General features: G+C 33.0%; 1 protein-coding gene across 2 annotated transcripts in view; it reads left to right on the plus strand.

The window, feature by feature from the left end:
- Positions 1-24702, plus strand: part of RUNDC3B (RUN domain containing 3B) — a 151371-nt gene that overhangs the window by 47336 nt on the left and 79333 nt on the right. For both annotated transcript variants that reach the window (XM_047095834.1, XM_047095833.1), the window contains exons 3-4: positions 11563-11696; positions 22549-22634. In XM_047095834.1, coding sequence (XP_046951790.1) covers positions 11563-11696; positions 22549-22634 — 220 coding nt within the window. The remainder of the gene's footprint in view (positions 1-11562; positions 11697-22548; positions 22635-24702) is intronic.

A 24702-nucleotide genomic window follows, 5' to 3' on the forward strand; every position in this document is an offset into this window, starting at 1 on the left:
TATTACATATATTACGTATGTATTTGCATATGCATGTATACATATTTGTATTTCCTTTGCTATGATCTGTATTTTACCCTTAGTGTATTGTAGGCATCTTTTCATGGTCATATGGTATTTTCCATTTAATTTTGTTTTTAGTAGTTTTAAGTGAGATTAATGTATCATAAACTCATGATTTTAACCATCTTAAAATGTATAATTCACTGATTTTTAGTATATTCACATTAGTATATTCACAGTATATACTAAATACTGATTTAGTGTATCCACTACTGCGTGGTTCCAGAACATTTTCATCACCCTAAAAATAAATTCTATACCCATTAAGTGGTTACTTCTTTTCTCTCCACCCTACTTCCCTGGCAACCACTAATTTACTTTCAGTTTTTATGGATTTAGTTATTCTGGATATTTCATGTAAATGAAATCATAAAATATATGATCTTCTGTGTTTGGCTTCTTTCACTTAGCATAAAGTTTTCAAGGTTCGTGCATGTTGTAATGTGTATGAGTAGTTCATTCATCCTTTTATGGCTATCCATTATATGGATATAACACATTTAGTGTATGTAGTTAAGGAACATTAGATTGTTTCTACTTTTTTTCTCTCATAAATAATGCTGTTGTGAATATTCATGTACAACGTTTTGTTTGAACAAATGTTTTCTTTTTTTGAGTATATTTCCATTTCATATTTAACAAGTGAATACTCTAATGCATGAATTAACCATAATTAATATCTTATTTATCATTTCCTAATTTTCTCTTTCATAAGCATGGTGTTTTATCCCTGAACATTTATGTTTATGTAGTTTTCTGATTTATTTAAAATTATTTCCTGTTAGTGGTACTAGGTAATGAATTCTTAGAGGTACAATTACTGAAATCATAGGGTGTACATTCTGATTTATATACTCTTACTTCAATATATGTTGCTACATTGTCTACCAGAAAAGCTGTACCAATAATAATGTATATAATTGTTATTTTTTTCATGTCCTCATTGTATCATTGTTAATATTAAAAATTTTTAACCTGATAGGGGAAAATATCTTTTTGGCCTTTTATTGATATGAAATATATTAAATATTCTGTTATTTTAACTTGCATTTATTTGCAAATGAGATAGAGTATATTTTCATGTTTATTAAAAATCTTTTTTTGTAATTTTCTGATTATGACCTTTGCTTATTTTCTGGAGTGAGTTTTCTTAATAACCCGAGAATAGAAAAAAAAAAAAAAAACTTTTTACATCACATGGAGCTAGCTTTAATGTAGCCCATTTTGATCAATAATGGCTTTTTTTTTTTTCTCCCTGTTGGTGGTCTTTTTACATGATTACTATTGGTATTATTTTCTGCTTATTTTTTATTTGAGTGTTTATTATTTCTGTTTTAAAATATCTGAAATATTTTTCTTCTTTTGGTTTTATAATGTTTTATATAATTTGTGAATGTTTATAATTGTAAAACCCATAATCCCCCCATACTTGGATGTTTGCTTCTGTTTGGAGCCATATGATTGTAATGGTAGTACTCTTAATTACTGTATTTGCTGTAAGCATTTCCGGGTGAAGAGCAAGAAAAATGTCTTTAGTATTTGTACTTATTTGTAGATACAGACAAAATGGTCTTTATGTTTTACAACCAAACCAGAATTTTCAAGGAGTAATTTTAATCCCCCAGTTTAAATATTTATTTATTTACAGAATGAGAGATTTACTAGTGGTTTTAATCTTTGTTATTTTTGGATTATTTTTCAGGTTTATTTTACATGAACTTTACTTCCAAACCCCATTAAATTAAGAATGCCAAATTTAGATTTGGCTTCTGAATGTGAATACCACATAGAAAAAAATACTATGACAGTACTTAAATAATATCTACTATTGATAACATTGCCTCAGATATTTTTGAAAATCTTTTTTAAATACATGAGAGAGGGAAAGAAATTTATAATTCTACCAGATAATACAGATTCTTGGATTTAGCAGGAATTAATGGTTTCTGATGGTAGTTCATGCTTATGTTTATTTATCTGTATTTGTAGCCAGAAAAATAATGCAATATTTCCAGTTTGACCTGATGATTTTTGTGGAATTAGCATAGAGTAACTTACAGTACTTGTAATTATCAAGTTATATTTTGTTTAAGTAATGGAAAGTTGCTGTCTCATTAAATTTTTTAATACATAAATTCAACAGTTTTGATCACTTTTAATGCTCAAATATTGCTCACATATTTCTTATTTTTACAGAACAGGGAGGAGATTGCATAGTTTAATGGACTTTAGTTCATTTTTGTAAGGCATCATAATAATTTTATGTTCTACATCTTTCTGCATTTCTAATTTCAGGAGTTGTTTGTTCATGTAACTTAATATTTTTATTTTATTAAAATTCTTTTTACATGTCTTTCCTTTAAAGTCACTATGACTCTTAAAATTTAAAATGTTTTCAAAGTTTTGATACTCAGTTTTCAAAAATTATTGAATGAATGAACAAATGGTTTTGTTTCTAATGCACCTACCATCTACCTATAAATGTCATTTAAAAAGAATTTTTTAAATATTTATTTTGAGAGAGAGACAGCATGAGCGGGGTAGGGATGGAGAGAGAGGCACATTTGTTGCCAAAAAATTGAAGAATAAATGTCATATTCATGCGTTAGAATTAAATTCAGCTTATCACCAAGGCAGATTTACTTGTGGTCAGTAATCTTTTCTGTTTGAGGGCCAGTTTCCACATTAATGAAAAGATTATAGTTGCATTTATTTTCAGTTGTTTGTGAAAGTTCAGTACTGTTTGGGTTAGAAAATTCTGTTTTCAGTATGATTAAATATTCTTTTATTATATCCATCTCTGAGTAGACTCTTTGGCTGAAATCTCAGAAATTAAGTTAACACCTACTATAACTATGTGTGATATGGTTGTAATGGTGCACTTGAATGAATTTTGTTTTTGAACAAAAACACTTTCTGTTTATTTGGTTTATTTGGTCTTGTGTAAACTTTTTCTAAGGTACTTAATGGTAAAATACTGTTTCACTTTCTCTTAACATTACTATATTTTATAACAAAGGGTTTTATTTTAGCTGCAAATGAGAACGTTTTTTCCAAACAGAACTCCTTGAGCCACTCTGAAATAATGTGATTTGTGGTTCACTTATTTACTTTTTTGGCAACAACTGTGCTAAGAATTTAAATTTTGTATGAAAAATATTCACCCCAGCCACACTAGGTATTTATTGCCTGTTTTTTCCTTCTTTCTTTCCTTCCTTCCTTCTTTTTCTTTCTTTCTTTCTTTCTTTCTTTCTTCCTTCCTTCCTTCCTTCCTTCCTTCCTTCCTTTCTTTCTTTCTTTCTTTCTTTCTTTCTTTCTTTCTTTCTTTCTTTCTTTCTTTCTTTCTTTCTTTCTTTCTTTCTTTCTTTCTTTCTTTCTTTCTTTCTCTATCATTGAGAACTCATAACCAACCAGGAAAACCAGTTGACTGATTCTCCTCTATCTGTCAAATCTTGTCTTATGAATAGAGCAGCATGAAATTACAGCGAACAGAAATGGGTCCAGGCAGACTCTCCCTGGGCCTCTTCTTTCTCATCTATAAAATGAAAGCAGTGTTGAAATTTGATTACAGATAATTTGGAATCTAGTGAATGGTTATTTGGTCTGGATACTTCTGGTTGTTTATAACTGACCTAGAGTGAGATATTATATTATGATTAAAGCAGCTAAGTCCTACAAATAAGTGAAAGCATTTTAACTTTAAAAAAATTGTTTTTAATGTTTTATTTATTTTTGAGAGAGAGAGAGACAGAGGGTGAGTGGGGTAGGGACAGAGAGAGAGGGAGACACAGAATCTGAAGCAGGCTTCAGGCTCTGAGCTGTCAGCACAGCCCAACATGGGGCTTGAACCCATGGACCGTGAGATCATGACCTGAGCCAAAGTAGGACGTTTAACCGACTTAGCCACCCAGGCTCCCCAGCATTTTAACTTGTTAAATTTTCGCGTGATATTTTACAGCCAAAATAAAAACTTTACATAATGAAGACATAAAGGCTAACATACTAACACCTTTAGAAAAAACCTAATCTATAAATTGTGATTTATAGTAGAGTTAGTAACTATTTCTTACTTCATACCAGGGGTTAAGTCATGACATAAATCTGGACATGATACACCTTATTTGATACATTTTTTGAAGTAAAATTTCTTTAAGACTTTCATAGAAATTGTTTTTACATTGATAACTTTTTTGATTATGTTAATAACTACAAATAATACACATAACTTATTTTTAGGGCAAAGATAATAATTGTGTTTTAAACATTAAGAATTGGTATTCTTAATATTTGCAATGAAAAGCATTCTATTCTGACTTACATTTCAATGCTGAGACATTTTCATTTTTCTGGTAGTTGTAGTAACAACATGATGTTGTAAACATCATGTTTCAACTAGGATACCAAATTATAATTCCTTTTGGATATGTGTTTCCAAATTTAATGTTGGTTAAAAATGTTATACATTGAGGTAGGATAGAGAGTGAGTGGTTAACACATAGATGTAGCCAATAGTGCAAACTATATATGTCTTCTAACTTTTATTTTCATACATTACTGACTGTGCAGTTGATTTTGTTTGGTTTCGTAAAAGGTATAAATATTTGGTAAGGTATATGGGACCATGTCCTGTTGGAGATTTCAGTGTTTGGTTACAAGAGATGAAAAGATCATTTTGGGGGACTGCGACTTTAGAAATTTGGCTTTGAAATTTTCCTGTATAATTTATACTAGGAATTTTCAAACAACATAGCAACAATTTACAGTACTTTTCCACATGGTGGTTGTTAAACAATAATTGGAAGATGTAGAAGACGTATTTTGCATGAACCAGGCATTTAGTTAACATTTCTTAAACTGAACAACTCTCTACTTGATCTCTAAGTGGTGTTCTCATAATTCACAAAAAAAAAAAAAAAAAAACTAACTATTCTTAGGCCAAAAAAGCAAGAGAGCTGATCTTTAAAATGAGTTTACTTATAACTTTTACAAAAGTTACCAGGTAGAAAGTATATATATTTTTACAGTTGAAAATGTTATAAGCTGTATAGTTTAATATTAATAGTTTAATAGTAGTTAGTTTTCCTAACCAATCTTATAAATTCTGAGGTGCAAAGGTAGCAGATTCATTCAAGCTTTTGCTCTTTTTGCCCTGTGAACATTGGCGTATCAATTTTGGGAAGAATGATGGCCCTGACACAAACAGGGAACCTATTTCTGTGACTTGCAAATACCTTCCCTTCTCCAGTAGAACAGGATACAAGGGACCAACTTGATTTACGTGCTAGGTGTATCTCATATTCATCTTAACTGAGTTCATTTTATTTATTAGGTAAAACTAGTGTTTACTGCATCGAGATAATGTGTAGCCATCTTATTTGGGCTATTCACTTTGCAATTGTAAACTTGATAGCAGGTTTCTTAAATATCTGTGTGTTGTTGTTGTTGTTGTTTATTTTTTTTAAAGAGATATCCCAAAGTTGCAGATGGCTGGCTCATCTCCAAATACCTCTTCAAGGTACTCTATGCTGGTGATGTCTCCCGCCACTGAGCTGCGCGGGAGCATGGAATTGACTTACTGGGGAGGGCTGTATCAGTTAAGTGATCTTTTTTAGTACATTGCATGGGTTTTGCAAAGCTTTCTTTTTTTGTTTTGGTTAATCCAGAGAGCACAAATATGCTTATGCTAATTTTTAAATTAATATCTTGATGTAAACCCACTCAATATAATTATTTACTTTCCTTCCTTTCTCAGTGACCCCCTCCACATTTCTCTATGTTCCATGGTTTTAATGACTTTTATTAATTACATCTATCAGTGTAATTTACATTTTATTATAACTCTTAATTATATGATAATTATTAGTTATTTCCTCGTTTTTGTAACTACTGTGTAATAATATTTGTATTACATGCTAACTGGGGGCTTAGGGAAGCTGTGTGATTTTAACAGTCACTCAATGAAACATACATGGGCATTATCAATAACTTCTTTGCCATTCTTGAACCATTAGTGGGAATATATTTCTTAGTTTCCTTTCTCCCAGGTAGAATGCATGCTTTTATTCACTTATTCAAAACTTTTTAATTGAGTTCCTGCTGTCTGCAAAAACACTGCTGGGCTCTGTACTTATGACCTAGCCTTTTGTTATATTTTTTAATTAGAAAAGAAATATGTAGTCATTCTTTATAAGGATTATAATTAAGACAAAAGATAGAAAGTAGAAAACAAATGTCTTCTTATTAACCCTCATTTCCACAAGTAATCATTTTAAACAGTTTCGTTTGTTTCATGTTCTCTACATATAGCCTTAATCACTACTGAAACAAATTATGCTTGATTTCTTTGGGGCTGCACATTGATGTGCTGCTCTCTTTATGGATTTCAGCCTTCAGTATTCTAATTCAATCTGCCAGTAGTCTAAGCCTTATGTTAAAACACTGGTAGAAGGAAAAAACAAAACCTTTGTACTCTACTCAGAAAGATGGTAAAATTACTGGGATAAAAAGCTTATTAAGTCAAATTCAATTTTTGGATTTTTGGTGAACCTGGTCATCTTAAATTTTGTGGAAGGTTAAGAATGGACTCAGTTTTACAGTATAGATACATATTATTGGTATTTGTGGTAAACTCCTTACCAGTGAATAAGACATTGTCAGTAACAAAGAATAATAATCATATTTTGTAAACTATGATTCATAGTTGCTAGGTGACTTACTTGAGATGCCCTGTAAGTAACATACAGCATTAGCAATATAAGTACAACTGAGTATCCAATCTAGATTTACTCTTCTTAAGATTCAACTTAATATGTAATTAAAGTATTTTTAAAGTGTTTAAATTTGATTCCTCTTTTTAGAATATATGACCTTTTACTTAGAAAATTAATTATCATTGTCATTATTTTACTTTCAGAGCTGAGTGATCTAATAAATATGAACCTCAAATAATAATAGTACTTTTTTTAAAGGAAAAGATTCTTTTTGCAGAAATGGGAATTTTCTCTGTTTAGCAAAACTATAATAGAAAATATTAAACTGAGTTTTATAAATTAACAGTAAGAAATTGAGGATTGCTGTTACAAAATTTAAAGTGAAAAGTTAAAGTTGTATATCTAAATACTAATATATTGGCAACAATCAGTCTACAAGTGACTATTTTCCTTTAAGTGTCTGAAAACTTTCAGAGTGGTCAATTAAAATTTGATGGGACTGTATTTTATTGCTTGTCTAGTTGAATGACAGTTCCAAGGTAGTAGTCTTTGATATTGTCATTGATGTGATGTATTGTAACACTAACAAGACTTAAATTTGTGGGACCAGTTTTTCATTGCTCTTTACATAGATAAGCACTAATACAAGGCTGGAGAAAGGAAGTCACTTAACAGATACATTTATATTTTGTATTATCAAAAGATAATGTGTCATTAGCCACTACTTAGTAGAGAACCACTTTAGAAAATTTAGTCCTTGTTCTCAGAAGGTCTCATTCTGGATGTGAACTAAGATATAAGCAAAACACAAATATATTGCATGATATGAACAGACATCTAACTTAAGTAATAAAGAAGAGTAATTTTATTTTATTTTTAAAATTTTTTAGAAGAGTAATTTTAGAATAACATTGGACCCGAGAGATCACAGGCCATTGTTAGGTGCTGAAAATAATGCTGTTTGGTGGGAAGGATACCACATAGTTGGTTAGTAGCACATTACCTTTTAGTCTAGCTAACTTTTCACTCTTTCTTTCTTTCTTTGCCTTAAAATGATGGAATGCTGATAAGTTTGGGAAAGTTTGTTAACTTTGTCATTGCTAAAAGTTAACTTCTAGGAAAACATAACTGAAAGCATATTATACACTTATCAAGGGCTTTAAAAATAATTCTGTTAGTGACAGTGTATTTCTTCTCCAGAATAAAATTTCTTCAAGATATAAACTAGTTGTTTTCTTGAAGTGTGATTTGCTTTTATGGTTATTTTTAAGGAAATGAAAGTATTTGAGGAGTGATTGTTTATTCAGTAGTTATTTTTGAAGACGTGATCAATCCACTTGTAGCTTTGTTTTTTGATTTTTCTGTTGAATAGTGATTACAGACTAATACTCTCAGTACATCTTTTGCAATTAATCTGTGTTTAAGTAAAAGTTGTCTTCAAATAATAATATTTCAAGTGACCAATTGAACACTTCCATTATTTTCTTTAAAAATTTTTTTTTCTTTTTTCAACGTTTTTATTTTTATTTTTGGGACAGAGAGAGACAGAGCATGAACGGGGGAGGGGCAGAGAGAGAGGGAGACACAGAATCGGAAACAGGCTCCAGGCTCTGAGCCATCAGCCCAGAGCCTGACGCGGGGCTCGAACTCCTGGACCGCGAGATCGTGACCTGGCTGAAGTCGGACGCTTAACCGACTGCGCCACCCAGGCGCCCCAACACTTCCATTATTTTCAATTAAATGTAACCTTTTCATAGATGCAGAATTTAACTATTTAAATAAAATTCTAGGACATACAATTTACACGAGAGTTTGTTTGGAGGCTCTAACAAGGGAATGCACCTTCTCTTATTCAAAACAGATTCTTTTGAATGTGAAAAATTCAGTGTCTTGAATTCAGAACTTGACTTTGGACATGATGCACACAGAAGAGGAAGGAAGGCAGAATCAAGCCAAGTTATCCTTATATCTAGTTTGCGGAGTAGATAAAAGTATTGTGGAGATAACTACAGGTTATTTTTTTAAGGCCCTGCAAATCATGATGATATGTCATTCTGTTACTTGTTTAGTCTCTTGGTTTGTAATCTGGGAAATCTTGCCATGGTCTCTTGGGTGAGAGTCTTATAGATAACACATCTTACCCATACCTGGAGTCCCACAGATTTAGTGCCCATTCCTTCTGTTTAACCTTAGCCTAGATTTTGCTTTTTGATATCTTGGTTTCCTCTCATCCAAAATGGGGCTTTGTTCTATTGTTTTGGGATTTTTTGACAGCTTTATTTTAAAACGTCTTAAGTTATTTTCTTTAGCCATGTCAAACTATGAGAAGATTTAAAATAAAGTTGACAGAGAAAGCTTGTAATATTCCCTTTCTTTAAGATCTCCTCATTTTGGAAGTCTGGCAACCATACCTCTCATCTTAAATTATGGAATGATCCTACTTAGTAGAAGCCAAAGAAAATTAATTGAGAATAGAGACATATTGGGGAGGTGAATATAAAATGGTTGATATGTGAAAAGGCTGAATTAGGGAGCAAATTTTAAGGACTTTCCTAGATTCTGAGCAAGTAATGGGAAAAATTTAATTTTGCATCTCATTCCCACTTCGTTGACACTACAGGGGAGCTTGGGTTCTTTAACTATTTGTACGATAATAACAGTAACTGTAGTAATAATTGTTAACATCTGTACCAGGCTGTCTACTAATTGCCTCACACAGATTATCTCATTGAATCCATGATAACAGTGTTATCATGTAGGTACTACCATTATTGTTAACTTATAGATGAAACCCAATTTACAGAGTGAAGTTAACTTATTAGCTAGAAAGTGATCTAATTCAGATCCCTCCCGACTCAAAAGCATATATTCTTAACCAGTAGGCATCTTACCTCCTCTCCAAATGGCTAACAAATTGATGTTGTCCCAAAGACAAAGTATATTGAGATACTGTACCAGGAATTTTTTTTTAACCCACAGAACAGAGGGGGCAAAGGAAAGTGGTAGGGAGAGATTAGAGAGGAAGACAGGAAATTTTAAGTATTCCTATAGATTTCTGTTTGTAGGTAGTAAGCTTTGATTTTTAAGGAGACATTGAGTTATAGAAATAGTTAAGTAAAGATTTGTAGATGCTTTTGTATTTTTATTTATATAGATAAAGGTGTGTTTGTTCAGAATGTTTGACATTTGTAATCTAGCATGCGGATGTCTTCTCAGATTGTCTCTGAACTGTCACTATAAAAAGATATGCAGAATTTTAAAAATCAAATTTTTATATGCAATTAAGATGATCTCTTTTGTGTTGATTCACCAGTTGATTTGTTTAACAAATATTTTCTGAATGCCTACTGTGAACCAAGCATGTGTCAGATGTTAGAGATTGATTTAAAGACAGATAAGACAGTCCTTGCCTTACTGATTTTACCCCCTAATATGTAAGATAATCAAGTAAACATTTATAAGGATAAATAAGCACAGAGTGCTGTGTCAGCACATAGGAAGGTGTTGATCCACTGTAGAGATCATACATCGGTTGCAAGAAGAAAAGAACTTTAAAATGTCCAGAATAATGAATACAAGTTTCCTATCATGATATGTACAATTTCTATTGGTTAATTAACCATAAGTAAATTATTAGAAATAGCAAGGTGATCTTTTTAAAAAATACCTATGCCTGGGCCTGCCCTTAAAGGTTTTGATTATTTAGCTTGGGGTGGAGCCCATGCATGTATATTTTTTAAAAAGCAGCCCAGTTACTGTTTCGAGCTCCTGTGGTTGGAAACCACTGAAGTATCATTTGAGACAGTTCTCCTGACAGTGCTTGCCGACAAGAATGCTTTTGATGTTGCTAGAGAGAAACTATTACTGGGGAAAGGAAGATTTGAGATAGATAGATAGATAGATAGATAGATAGATAGATAGATAGATAGATAGATAAGGAAGCACAGATTTAAGATGCTTCTACATTAAGATTAAACAACTTCCTTAGGTAAGACTAATCATTCCAGAAAAACTAAAGAAAGTATTAAGATGTCTCTTACATTCTGCTTAAAAATGCTCAGAATACAAAATGGCTCCCACAGATCCACCACTGAAGAGTCCCACATAGAAATAGTAATACTAATGGGAGATAACACAAAAGAACATTTGTTTGTGAACAGACCCGTAATTACCCAAATCTGAAAAAAATTATAATGGTAAATGCCTGAATGAATTTTGATGGTTTGCCAACTAGAAGAGAGCAGATGAATGACAGAGGGAAACTTGATGGCTTTTTAGATGGGAACGATTGGGTAGATAATGAATGATCAGTGAATGCAGGATTCTAATTCATCATGTTACTTAGAGGGTAGACCACACATTGTTTTATTTCTTTGAAGTTTCCTTGTGAAGAGGAGGAAAGGGGTTGTGTTATTATTTTTTCTGTTTCTCTACGTAGAGAAAGGTTTAGAATGCAACCGGTGACATGTGAATTAATGGTTAACTAGAACCATAAGGAGGGTTTTCTGGGTGCTATCTACCAGATGGTTAGTCTCTAGTCCCTTTTTCTTTGATTTGTTTGGTTTTATTGTTGAGAAAACTATGATCCAAATCCATTAAATAAATTGCCTAAAGTAGCACAACTAATTAAAAGTAGAGCAGGGCTAGATTTAAGGCTTTTGGCCAATGAGATCATTACCCTTTTCACTATAGTACATATGCTGTCTTTATTTTTTAGAATTTTATTCTTGCATTTTGAATTTTCTAGTCTAGTTTTCTTTTATTTTGTATTACAATTTGTCTTCTGAAGGTCAAGTAACCTGGTTTGGTTATGAAAGTCCTCGTAGCTTCTGGGACTATATCAGAGTGGCTTGCCGGAAGGTTTCACAGAATTGTATCTGCAGCATTGAAAATATGGAAAATGTCAGTTCCTCTAGAGCTAAGGTAAGAAATAAATAATAATATGCAATGTATATAATCTAATCCTAAACAGTTTTGACCCAAATAGAAAATTCTGAGCTCTTTGCTATGTAATTTTTTTTTCTTTGTTGGGATTAAGCACTTGACAAAGTTTAACATCTTTTGTAGGCTTGTTTCCATTTCTTTTAATTGCATGTAGTTATTTTAGAATGCTGTTGAATCTTCACTGTGGCCTTAGGAATAGCAAAAGGATTTGTAGCTAGTCAGTATGAATTATTATTTTTTTTTGAGAAGCACAATAAAATATTTCCTATTCTGTGAGGTTTGTACATTTCTTGAATTACCTAACCCAGTGGCCCTCAGTGTCCTGAAGAACCCTGGAGGTCCATAATGTCAAAACTATTTTCATATAGTACCAGGGTGTTATTTGGTTTTTGCGCTATGTTGGCACTTGCACTGCTGATACAGAAGCTATGGTGGCAGATTCTTTAGTATGAATTAGGGCAGTGGCATCAAACTGTACTAGTAATCATTGTGTTCTTCCTACTGCATTCAGTCTTAAAAACAAAACAAAACAAAACAAAAAAAGCCTGTTTCACATGAGAATATCCACGATGGTGCAGTAAGCATTATTAATTTTATTAAAATTCAGCCATTGAATGCCTGTCTTTTTAATATCCTGAGTAATAAAATGGAAAGTACACATAAAGCTTTATAGCATATTAAAATATGATGGTTGTTTCAAGGAAAAGTATTCATGTAGCCATTCGAATTTGTGAGCTGAATTAGACACTTGTGTCATGTAATACTATTTTTACTTAAACGCATAGAAAGTATAGTTTTTTAGATTTAGGCATTTGGTAGAATTTTCTTGAATAAAAATGAACAAAGTAAGCCTTTTAATTCAAGGGAAACAGCTGACAGCATTTGTTGCCAATGGTAAAATCAGAACTTTGAAGTAAAAATTAGAATCTTGAAAAACTTGTATTTACCATCTTAAGACCAACAATTTCCTTGAACTTAGACTTTTCTGATAACGATGTTGATATTAGAAATGTATTTTTTAACTTGTTTAATGAGATGTGTTAGCATTTGGTAAACCTGCAAACCTCATACTGTCCAAATGATCATTGCATGGAATTAAAAAATCATGCATGGGTAAAAGATCCATTTTATTCAGTGGGTTTAATGTAATACAGTATGAAGAGTCCATTGATACGGTTATAGATTCCATGTTGCTGTTAGCCTTTAAGGAATTCTCAGTTATTGAATTTTAATGTAGAATCAAAGAAGAATGTCCACAATTGTCTAAAAAGGCTATAAAAGGTGTCCTTTTGCAACTGTGTATCTAGTGAGGCTAGATTATATTGCCTTCATATGCTTCAGCCAAAACAACACCTTAGATTGAATGCAGCAGCAGATACCTAGTTCACGTTTATTAAGCCATACATTAAAAAGATTTGAGGGGAGCCTGGGTTTCTCAGTCAGTTGGACGACCGACTTTGGCTCAGGTCATGATCTCGCAGTCCCTGAGTTCAAGGACCACATCGGGCTCTGTGCATGATCTTGTGGTCGGTGAGTTTGAGACCCACATCAGGCTCTGTGCTGACAGCTCGGAGCCTAGAGCCTGCTTTGGATTCTCTATCCCCCTCTCTCTCTGCCCCTCTCCCACTTGTGCTGTCTCTCTCTTCCTCAAAAATAAATAAACATTAAAAAAAATTAAAAAAAAAAAAGATTTGAAAAAATATAAAACAGACCTACTTTCCTCACTAATATTTTTGTTTAGGAAAAGAGAGTTATTTTTAATAAAAGATGTTATTTACATTAACATTTAATGGGTTTATATGTATATATATTATCTAATTTTGGAATTTTATATATTTTTTATCTAATATTTTAGAAGTTTTCAGTTTTAACTTGTAATACAGTAAATATCAATAGATATAATCTATATAAAAGCACTTTGGAGTCCTCAATATTTTTAAGATTATAATAGGTCTGAGTTGCTGATATAACCTATATCAGCTTTAGTTTAGGAGTTTTGTTTTTTTTACTGGATCATCATACTAGCTTTCCTTACTATTTTTGACACTTAAGAGTTACAGCATGAAACCCGGGTAGAAAATAAAGATTGAAAACAGATACATACAATTGTAAGATCAAGACATAATTCAGTTCAATTCATTATTTCATAGTTACAAACTTATAAATTACAAGTCTCTATAATAAATGAAAATAGTATAGCAGTCATATTTCAGAAGTATAGTTTCCAAGTTTATTGTTCCTGCATCTGTTTTTATTTAGTGTATATTTTCTTCTGGAAAATTATTAGCAAAATTGATAAAGATATATTAAAGTTAAACATTTTATAATACATAAACTGAATGTTTTTTAAAATGAGATTTATCATATTTAAGTGACATAATTAGAAAGATAGTTAAATATTTTTAAATTATACTATATAAGTATTTTTGGATAAAGTTGATAGCTGTGATTTTTGGCACCTTTTGAAAACTAGGGCTGTAGATTGCATTTTGTGAAACCACTGCTGCCTTCTTCACTGCCGCCAGTCTGAGCAATGGTTAACTTTCTGTTTCATTGTCTTTGAACTTTATTAGTTTGAATCCGTTTTCTTCCCTGTGTCACACATTTTTTAAGCCAATAAATGTCTTCATTTTTAAGTCAATTATAGCTAGATTATTGAAAATGTTTTTTCTTATAGATGTTTAAAACTTGTTTTTTATTTTAATGGCTTTCTTCTTAGCTATAATATTGTGTTAGTAGTCCCTTTAGCCTCTGTTTTCTCAAACTATTGAATTTATGCATTTATTTACATTTGAATTATCTGATTGACTACAGGTTTAGAAAAATGTACAATCTGAATTCTCCTTTGCCTCTTAGTTGAGTTTATATCAGGTTTCCTTTCATGTTTTCTTTATGGTTTAAGAATCATATTGGGGGCTCCTGGGTGGCTCAGTTGGTTGAATATCTGACTCTTGGTTTTGGCTCAGGCCATGATCCCAGGGCTGTGGGATCAAGCCCTGTGTGGGACTCTGTGGTGAGCTTTGAGCCTTCTTTTTTTTTTTTTTTTAATTTTTTTTTCAACGTTTATTTATTTTTAAGACAGAGAGAGACAGAGCATGAACGGGGGAGGGGCAGAGAGAGAGGGAGACACAGAATCGGAAACAGGCTCCAGGCTCTGAGCCATCAGCCCAGAGCCTGACGCGGGGCTCGAACTCCCGGACCGCGAGATCGTGACCTGGCTGAAGTCGGACGCTTAACCGACTGCGCCACCCAGGCGCCCCGCTTTGAGCCTTCTTAAGATTCTCTCTGTCTTGCCCTCTGGCCGTCTCCCCTGCTTGCACTTGCTTGCTCTCAAGAAAAAAAAATTTTTTTTAATATTTTTAAAATTAAAAAAAAATCTTTTCTTCTGTAGGTTAAGATTAAAAGGCAAGATGTAATTTGAATGAATGAAGTGTATAAAAATAGACAGTGTCCCAGGTGTTACGTAAACTTTATTTTCTTATTTTCAAATTAAAAGTAGGAGCAATTGATAATAAGTGTATTCTAAACCCCTTCAGTATAGGAGAGAATATATTTATAGAACTAGCGTATACCAAAATACAAAAGGTAATTGTGAAGTTAACACACATTAGATATGTAGCATTTGGACTTGGGTGTAACACATAAATGCAAAACCCAGCTGACTACCTCTCTTAATGAGACTCTTGGGAATAGGCCCTGCACAGCAAGGTGCTGCCCATCAGAGAGAGTTAATATTTATTCTGTAAAAAACCAGTGTTGAATATCACTGCATAATAATCAGGTTCCAAAATCTGGCATTTATATCTTTGTTTGCTCAGGCCTCAAATAGATTCCATTTACTGGGGAAAGAAAGATCAGTGATTTGCCTGGTTATGCTGGGGAAAGTCTACAAGCAAATATTACTTCTGTCTTTATTCATTGTGGTGGGAAGAACAAAGTATTTAATCTACTTATTAAATCACACGTGCTAATGCCAACTGTCAGGATTGAAGGATTAAGCAAATACCTTAGATGGCTGGTTTATTGAGACTTCGAGCTGCTTTCAGGAGTAACTACTAGCCTATACAGCACTCACATCCAGTTTTGACATTTGTGAAAACTTATCAGAACCACAGCATCAAATTTACCTGCTAAACAATGTGCAACTCAGTACACCTGGGACCAAGCAGATCTTCATTTTTGAATTCTATATAAGAAGCAGAATAACTTTGATTACACCTTTAGGGTTATGTGGATGACATACTAAGCACTGGAAGACAAGATACCTTACAGAACAATGACTAATTCGGTATGGAAACTTTCTTTAACTTTAGTTGCATTGATTTTAATCAGGATTGTCTCTGTCCTGCAACTACTGTACAACTCAGATTCACATCGTAGAAACTTGCCACCATGGGAGATCTGATACTTGGTCACTCTGAGCTGAGATCTGTGAAATGCTGACAGTCCCTTTCTTTGCTCAGTCTTTGTCCAGCTGAACCTATTTGCCAGGGCTTAAAGAAAGCCTAACAGTGGAATACAGTATTTGAATTAAAGATCATTTCTGTAATCTTTACATCTCAGGTGTATCAGCAGCTCTTCTTTCTACAATACGCAGAGGTTCTGGGAATGGGATTTCTGTATATGGGATTTCTTATTTAAGTTTCAGACTAGAATTAGCACTCTTAGAAAACTAACTTCATCGCAAAGGGCATTTATTTTACTCTATTCTGAACACACCCATCTTTCCCATCTGCTGTTGGACTGATTACTTGTCAGCATAATAGGTGATTTCTGACAGAAATTCCCTAAATGGATCCTTAGTTACCACTGTTACTGATCTTACATATATTTCCATTGGATTTTCTTAGTATTCCAACTGATTTCAAGCTCAAGAAATTCTTTTCCTCCTTCTGTTTTTGTTGTGTGAGGCAACAGCAATTCCAGCATATGAGCTCTATACTGTTCTTGAGTTCTTCTTGCCTTCCTGCCTATCTTATGTAGTTTTCTTTTTCTTTGTTTTTAATGGTTCTTTTTTTTTTAAGTTTATTTTGAGAGAGAAAGAGAGCAAGCGTGGGGGAGGGGAAGAGAGAGATGGAGAGAGAATCTCAAGCAGGTTCTACACTGTCAGCGCACAGCCCAAGGCAGGGCTCAAACTCATGAACCATGAGATCATGACCTGAGCCAAAATGAACAGTCAGATGCTCACCTGACTAAGGCATCCAGGTGCCCCTCTTTTTCTTTGTTTTTAAGAACAGTTCTTGTTTGTGGCTAAGTTAAGCTTTCCTGGTTTGTGGTTGCTTACTCTGTACATTTCTTTGGTTCTTGAGTTTAACATATTGGACCAATTTCTGAATATGCTGGCCATACCAGCCATTCATATATTCATGCATTCTTTCATCTGATACATTTTTGAGCACCTATACTATGTCAGAACTGTGAATGCAGTCCTTAACACATTTCTAGGACAGAAATCCCCAATCCTTCCTGGTCTTTTTTGGTCTCATCCTCTTGTATACTTTTTCCTTTATTCAGAAGCTGACTTTATCACTGCTCTTTCTTAGAGGCAGGTTAGCCAAATTTTCTACCGAAAGAGGTAGGGACAGTGGGGCTATTAATCACGGATACACTAGAGTTATCAAATACTAGAACTTTACAGTAAGATAGATTTGTGAAGACATGATTTTTATAATCATTTTCTATTACTAACAAATCTGTCTCCTCTTGTCCCTTAAACCACCGCTTGGCATTTCCTATTCCTAATTCTTTATTGTGATGGCTGCAAACCTGGAAGAATGGCAGACATACTTGGGAAGCTTTAAAAATAAAAAAAACGGTTTCCTAGGCAGAAACCAGAAATACTCTGATTCTGCCCATTTGTTTTACATTCTTTCCATTTTAAATACTAAGTTCATATGAATCTTTATGAAAGACCATTTTCCTCACATCATTCCTTTTCCCCACTTGTCACTGGTACCTCTAATGCCTACTGGCAAAGAGCAAGTTACTTATCTACTTTAGTTTTATCCATTTATTCAACAAGTATATATTGACTGTCTACTGTGTGCTAGAAACTGTTAATAAATATTGAGGATACAGTGGCATTGGTGAAAAGATGGCAGAGAACAAATGTTGTGTAATGTTTCAGTAATTATAACAAATCAGTGTATATATAATATAATCTCAGGGGCCTTAAAAAAATGAAACAGGTTAAGTTAGAAAGTGATCAGAGTGGTGGAAGAAAGGACACTCTTTTAGATAGGTTGGGTAGGGAAGGCTTGTGTGATGCAACAACATTTGAGCCAGGATGTGAATTACAGAAAGAAATGTGCTGTTCAAATGGTAAGCAGAGGAAGCAGAGTATGTTAAGAGTTTAGATATTACTCTGAATGCAATGGGGAGCTACTTGAGGGTTTCTTTCTTTTAATTTTTTTAAATAATAGAGTATTGTTATGTAGTTTGCATTTCAAAAAGATCAACTGAGTGCAGTATGGAGAATGCACATGGAGGGAGGGAGTCATAGTAGAAGGATATAACTGAAGTAAAAAAAAAAAAAAGATGATCCTGGAGGTGAGAAATGAACCAGTTTCTGCTTCTGGTGATGACAGAGTAGCTTGTATCAGAGCATCCCTCCTGCCAACAACTGTAGAGTTTGGATAAAATACACAAAACAATAAATTTAAGACATAAGAGAACAGACAAGGCATGAGGACTTAAGTGGCCACAATACTAGAGAGAAGGATCATACATGAGGTGTGAGCCCTACTTTCATCTTGGCTGTTAGCCTAAGGACATTTGTCTGTTCACATCATTGATACAGAGTCAATCAGAGAGTGCTGGGAATTCTTTTAGTTTTTCTAGGCTAGAGAAACAGAAGGTGGAGCTTGGACCTGCCACTGAAACCAGGACTTTATTGAGATAGCTGCAGACAGATGTGTCTGAAGTTATACATGCAGTTTTCCTGTGAGGTGTTTGCCAACTTTTAGCTACTTGAAGCATAGAGCAAAAGTCTCATAAACCAGGCTGAAAGTTGCAAGTAGGAAGCTAAAAAAGCTGATTATAAAGATTTCACAGTTTTGGTCTGGAGATAAAGAGGTTAGAGTTTAAGGTCAAACAAGTTGGAGGGGCCTTGTAAAATGCTGTAGACTTTTATTTGTGACCCCAGAAAGATTCCACCTTGGGAGTAAGAGATATTCAGACAAAGACCAGCCCAAAAAAGTCCTACAATTGGTGTCCTTAAACAGTGAAAAGTGATGTTTAAGTACACTCCTTTCCTACCTGAGCAAAAATAAATCTACTCTAGAGAAAGGTAGCGTTAGTGCAGCTACAAACTTTTATATACAGTGTCCAGTATTCAATCAAAAACCGCTCACTATGCATATCAGGAAACAAGATCTAATGACCAAAACTAAGAAATAAAAAAAGGTAATTGAAACAGATCTATTGGAGATGCAGATAGTAGACTTTTAAGTAATTGTAGTAGAAAATATTAATAAGGATTAGTAGTACCAGAGAACTGAAGTATGTAAGAATGTATAAATATTCATTCAAAATATTCATTCAAACCAAACACATACAGAACTTATCCAAAAATTGATTATATGCTGAATTATAATTCATTTCATTGAATTTCAGATTGAAATCATCTCAAATGTGTTCTCTGATCACAGTGGAATTAAGCTATAATTAATAACAAAAATATAACTAGAAAATGCTTATGTGAGTAAAAATTGAGAAGGACTTCTAAATAAGTCACGGATGAAAGAAGTTAAAATTAAAATGGAAAAATAAATAGAAAGTAGTGATAATGAAAATATAACATGTAAAATTTGTGCTTAGAGAAAAAAAGACTTAGGTAGGCTCATGTATTAAAAAAAAATAAAGGCTGAAAGTCATTGATCAAGGTTTTCATCTCAAGAAGCTATTTAAGAAAAGTAATACATCCAAAAAGAAGGAAAGAAATAAAGGGAAAAAAAATCAATTAAATTGAAAAAATATATACAATAGAAAAAGCTCAACAAAACTAAAAGGTGGTGGTTTTAAAAAGATTAATACAATTGGTAAGCTTCTAACAAGACTATTCATACAGAGAAAAAGATTATAAATTACCAGTATCAGAAATAGGCCAACCAACCCCATAGGCCGTATAGGCATTAAAAATCCTAAAAGGATATTATGAATAATTCATACCTATAAATTTTATTTTTTTAAGGTTTATTTATTTATTCCAAGGTGGGGAGAGGCAGAGAGGGAGGGAGAGAATCCCAAGTAGGCTCTGCACTGTCTGCACAGAAACTGACGCAGGGCTCAAGCTCACAAACCACAAGATCTTGACCTGACCTGAAATCAAGAGTAGCACACTTAACCAAGTCATCATACCTAGGAATTTTAAAATTTAGATGAAATGGACAAATTCTTTGAAAAAAATTATAAAACTAACTTAAAAAGGAAGAAAACATCTGAATATTTTGGTACCCACTAAAGAAGTAGAATCTATAAAGTCTTTCCCTTGCAAGCCCAATTTTTAGTTGAGTTATTCTTATAGATTTGTAAGAATTATTTGTATTTTATAAATGAGAGCTTTTTGTCATATGTATATAATGCAGATATCTTTGCCTACTCTGTAATTTTTTTTTTACTCTCTTAAATGATTATAGGTTATCCCCTGAAACAGGAGGGAAGGTAGAGTATATAGAGCATATAGATTTTAGTTCAGTTAGGTTGGTTGGTTTGGTGGTGAGATGTTTCCTGTCTTCTCAATGTGTCTGTTTTTTGTTTCCTCATAGAGTAAAGTAGGGCTAGTATTGTAACTCACACAATTCTTGAGAAGATTAAGTATTTTAATGTATATAAATATCTTAATGTATCTTAAGCCAGAGCTAAGCATATATTAATTAAGCCAAGCTGTAAGGCTTTCCCACTTTATGGCCCCAACAACTTTTATAAGTCTGTTTATCTCCTGTTCTAGTAAAAGTTCTTTTGTTGAAAGAAAAGAAACTTAAAATTAGCACAGTGTATTATCACAATATAATAGAGAATTCCACAAACATACAAGGACAGGAAATTAGGTGCAGGCCAGTTTTGCATGAATTGAAATTAATAAATCAGGAAGCAGGGCTTTCCCCACATTTCTTATCTAGCAATAGCACAGTCTCCTGTGTCTAACTTTCTCTGGCGAGCAACTCTCCCACCTTCTGCTCTGGTGAAATCATAGCCTTTTGATTCAAACCACCACTACCAGTCTCTGTGTCTTTCAAAGGAAATTTCAGGAGAGAAACTTGAGACTGCTGACCAATGGCTTGCTTCTTCCTTCCTTTTGTTCTGATCAGCCACTGCTATTTGTAGGTTCCCCAAGGCTTACTCAGCAGGAATAATGGACTGAGCCCTGGGCAAACTAAAAGGGGTTTTGAGTTTGATGAACAAATTGACTGCCCTGCTAATCACATTCATATCGTTCCTTTTTTTCACAATACTGCTGTTTCTAGTTTGTCAGGTTTTACCACTGTCTAGATTGACTCCTTTTTGATCTTTCCTATCCAGAGGTTTGGTGAATTCACTATAGAGGTATAGACATTTCTAAAGAATGTTGTGTGTGTTTTTTGTTTTTTGTTTTTTTCTGGGCACCTGGGTGGCTCAGTTGGTTAAGCATCAGACTCCATTTTGGCTCAGGTCGTGATCTCAAGATTTTGGCTCAGGTCATGATCTCAGGGTTCGTGAGTGAGTTCAGATCTCATGGTTTGTGAGTTGGGCCCTGTGTCAGGCCTCTCGTGTTGACAGTACGGAGCCTTCTTGGATTCTGTGTCCCTCCCCAGCTTGCTCATCCTCCCTCCCTCCCTCCCTCCCTCTCTCTCTCTTTCTCTCTCTCAAAAATAAATAAGTAAACTTTTTTAAAAATGCTTTTTTTCTCCATACCAGGTGATTGACCATCATGTATAATGATTAGCGTCACCTTTATTCTCAACTGCCATTGCATTGTTTTGATTTTTCTATCTCATTAATTTTCTGGAGATTGGTGGGAGGGCTGCGTGAAAATGAAAGCAATCGAATTAAAAAATTCTCATTACAAATGTGACCTCTTATATTCTTTAATTTTAAACAGAGTCCAGGAGAAATGCTTTGGATTATTAAAAAAAACAAAAACAAAAAACTGGCTAGTCTCAACTATTGAATGATATTACCCCTTTCAAAAGTAAAATTAAATTATTCACATTTAGTCAGAATTGTCTGCTTATGTGATTTTCTACTAGAATATATGGTTTTGTGTAACTTTATTGTGAGTTTGTTTTTTCCAGTTAAAATATTTGGTAATAGTTTTAGAATGTTATGGGTGCAAACTCAGTAACTCATGATTTGGATGCATGGTAAGTAATGAAATTTGGTTCAATATTAGTTATCTAAAACCTCCCTCTGGAAGGATAGGTGGGAAGTTTTCTTAAACAAGTGGTGTGGCAATGGTCATTTAAAAAAAAAAAGAATGGACTCTGCTCTTCATGTTTTATAAGGGGACTCATTTTAATTAGCATGTTAATTTGGGCATTGAAGTAGAGTTATGTAAAGTCTCTGACCCGAGTAACTCAATATTAATAGTTACCTCCCTACAGCTGATAGAAAATTAGTATGACATACGGTACCCTATATATTTAGAGAAACAAATGACAAAAAAACAAACTTTATATAATCAAAACCTACCTGTTCTTATCTACTTAAATATTTTTTAGTCTTTATCAAATGTATATTTTGACTGAATTGTTATTTACATATTAAAATGCTTATATTTTTGATAACAGTGGACAAAATATTTTTTTAACCTGTAATTTTTTTTTCACATTTGATTCTTTCTTCTTCCTTTTAGGGTAGAGCCTGGATTAGAGTAGCACTCATGGAAAAACATTTATCTGAATACATCTCTACAGCTCTGAGAGACTTCAAAACAACCAGGTTTAAAAGTCTTTTTGATTTTCAAATATATATTTAAAAGAATCACCTAAAGATTAGAAGTAAGAATAAGATGAAGATTCATTCCTTTCTTAAGTCCTTAGCTATTTTATTTCCTCTTTTTTTGTACTGCTCAGGTAAATCCACTATCTTCTCAGGAAAATGCCATTTGTCAGCTAACCATGCATCTTCTTGGGTTTATCTTTTCAGGCTTTACATTATACCTAGAGTATCTTTCTGAATCATTTCTATTTCTCACACTTTGAATAGTTGAAGTTCATTCTCTCCACAGGCTTTTCCCTGACCAATTTGAAGAAAAATCTCACCATCAGATTCCTATAGCATTCTTTCTCTTTCTATATTACATTTATTTTATTTCTTTCATTTAATTCATACATATAACTAGTGATTGCTCAGTTGTCTTTTTAAGGCAGGCTAGACTAGTGTTGTTTTTCTTAGGTTGTATACACGTAAGAGATGACATACTGTGCCATGTGACTTTACTTTTTTACAATGATAAAAGAAAAGGTTCATATTAGGACAACAGGCATTCCTATTAAACTCTGGTCTGCTAATCTCTATGCTTATAACTGTTGTTAAAAAAATGATTTTCTGCATTTCAAAAGTATTTGTAAATGAAAATATTCAGTACTTTCAGTACCTTAAACATGTACTATTCAATACAGTGGCCACTAACCACATGCCACCATGTAAATTACTGTCAGTTAAGAGTAAATAAAATTACCAAATCGCTTCTTCAGTTGCCATGTCACATTTCAGGTGTTGAGTAGGCATGTGCAGCTAATGACTACCAAACTGGACAGCACATATGTAGAACATTCTATTGGACCACACTGCCTTAGGCACTTCTAAATTACCATACATATTACTGCCTCATAAATCATATTTCTGAAAGAGAACAAAAGAGTGACAACTAGAAACCAGTTTTGATAGAGCACTTAGGGCCATATATAAAGAACTCATATATCTGGAATCTTAATTTGCATGTCCTGTTGCAATATTTGGCATTTTGGATTTTGAGAAAATCTGGGCATTTATTATGATACATTTTTGCTTTGTTTTTTTCCCACTTTACTTAGGTATAATTGACATATTTTGAAGTTTAAGGTGTACAACATGTTGATTTGATACACTTATTACTATCAAATGATTACTGTCATATCACTAACACTTCCATCATGTCACATAATTGTTTGATATATACTTACTGAATTCTTTTATTGCAGTATGATTCCTTGGGCAGTGAAATGATGAACTCTTAGATGTTTGAGATGAACTTTGTGAAATGAAAATTTTGTTACTTCTATTTATTATTTCTAGTAAATAAGTTTAATTATGGAAGATACTAAATATTGAGGATACTAAGGTTTTGAAGATAAAAGTAGTATAAGAATCTCATAGATCAAACCTATAAATCCTAAATCAATGAAATCAAAATGAAGTTTACACAATAAACATCTCCTGTGCATTTGCAAAGTTGCATTAAAGTTATGCTAGTCTTCTGAATAGAAATTAAAGCATTGATAATCTAAGTTGTTAGTCTTGTTTCTTAGACAAATGAGTGGAGTAGAAATAGTTCTTGGGAAATGCTTTTTGGCTTGTTCTTAGGTGTTAGCTGTCTTTTTTGATAAAAAGGAAATGATTCAGCTCTAAAAAAGTCCATGAAGTAAAAATACTCTTGTAAAAATATATAAGCACACATTATTGAAACAGAAACATGGCTTAGTAAATGTTTCTACACATATGCAAGCAAATATATGTTTATATAATATACGCACCCATAGTATTTAAGTGCTAATACAATGGCTCTAATTTCCAGAAAAGGAAGGAGGGTGTTATTTCAGAATTCTCATCTTAGAAGTTAAAAAATGCAGTTGCAAAAAGTCTTCCTTTTTAAAAGCAAAACAAAACTATGCTTTTTTTTTTTTTTTACTGAAGTCAAACCAAAGAAACTTCTTAATTATAAATAAATTTGATTGTGAACCTCTGGCTGAAACATACCTATTTGGAAGGTTAGGTTTGTGAAATGCAAGCAAACTATTGGAAAGAA

This window comes from Lynx rufus, unplaced genomic scaffold (assembly GCF_022079265.1).
Source record: "Lynx rufus isolate CCGP_SWC_20201006 ecotype Redwood Valley unplaced genomic scaffold, mLynRuf1.p SCAF_4, whole genome shotgun sequence".
NCBI classification, from domain to species: domain Eukaryota; kingdom Metazoa; phylum Chordata; class Mammalia; order Carnivora; family Felidae; genus Lynx; species Lynx rufus.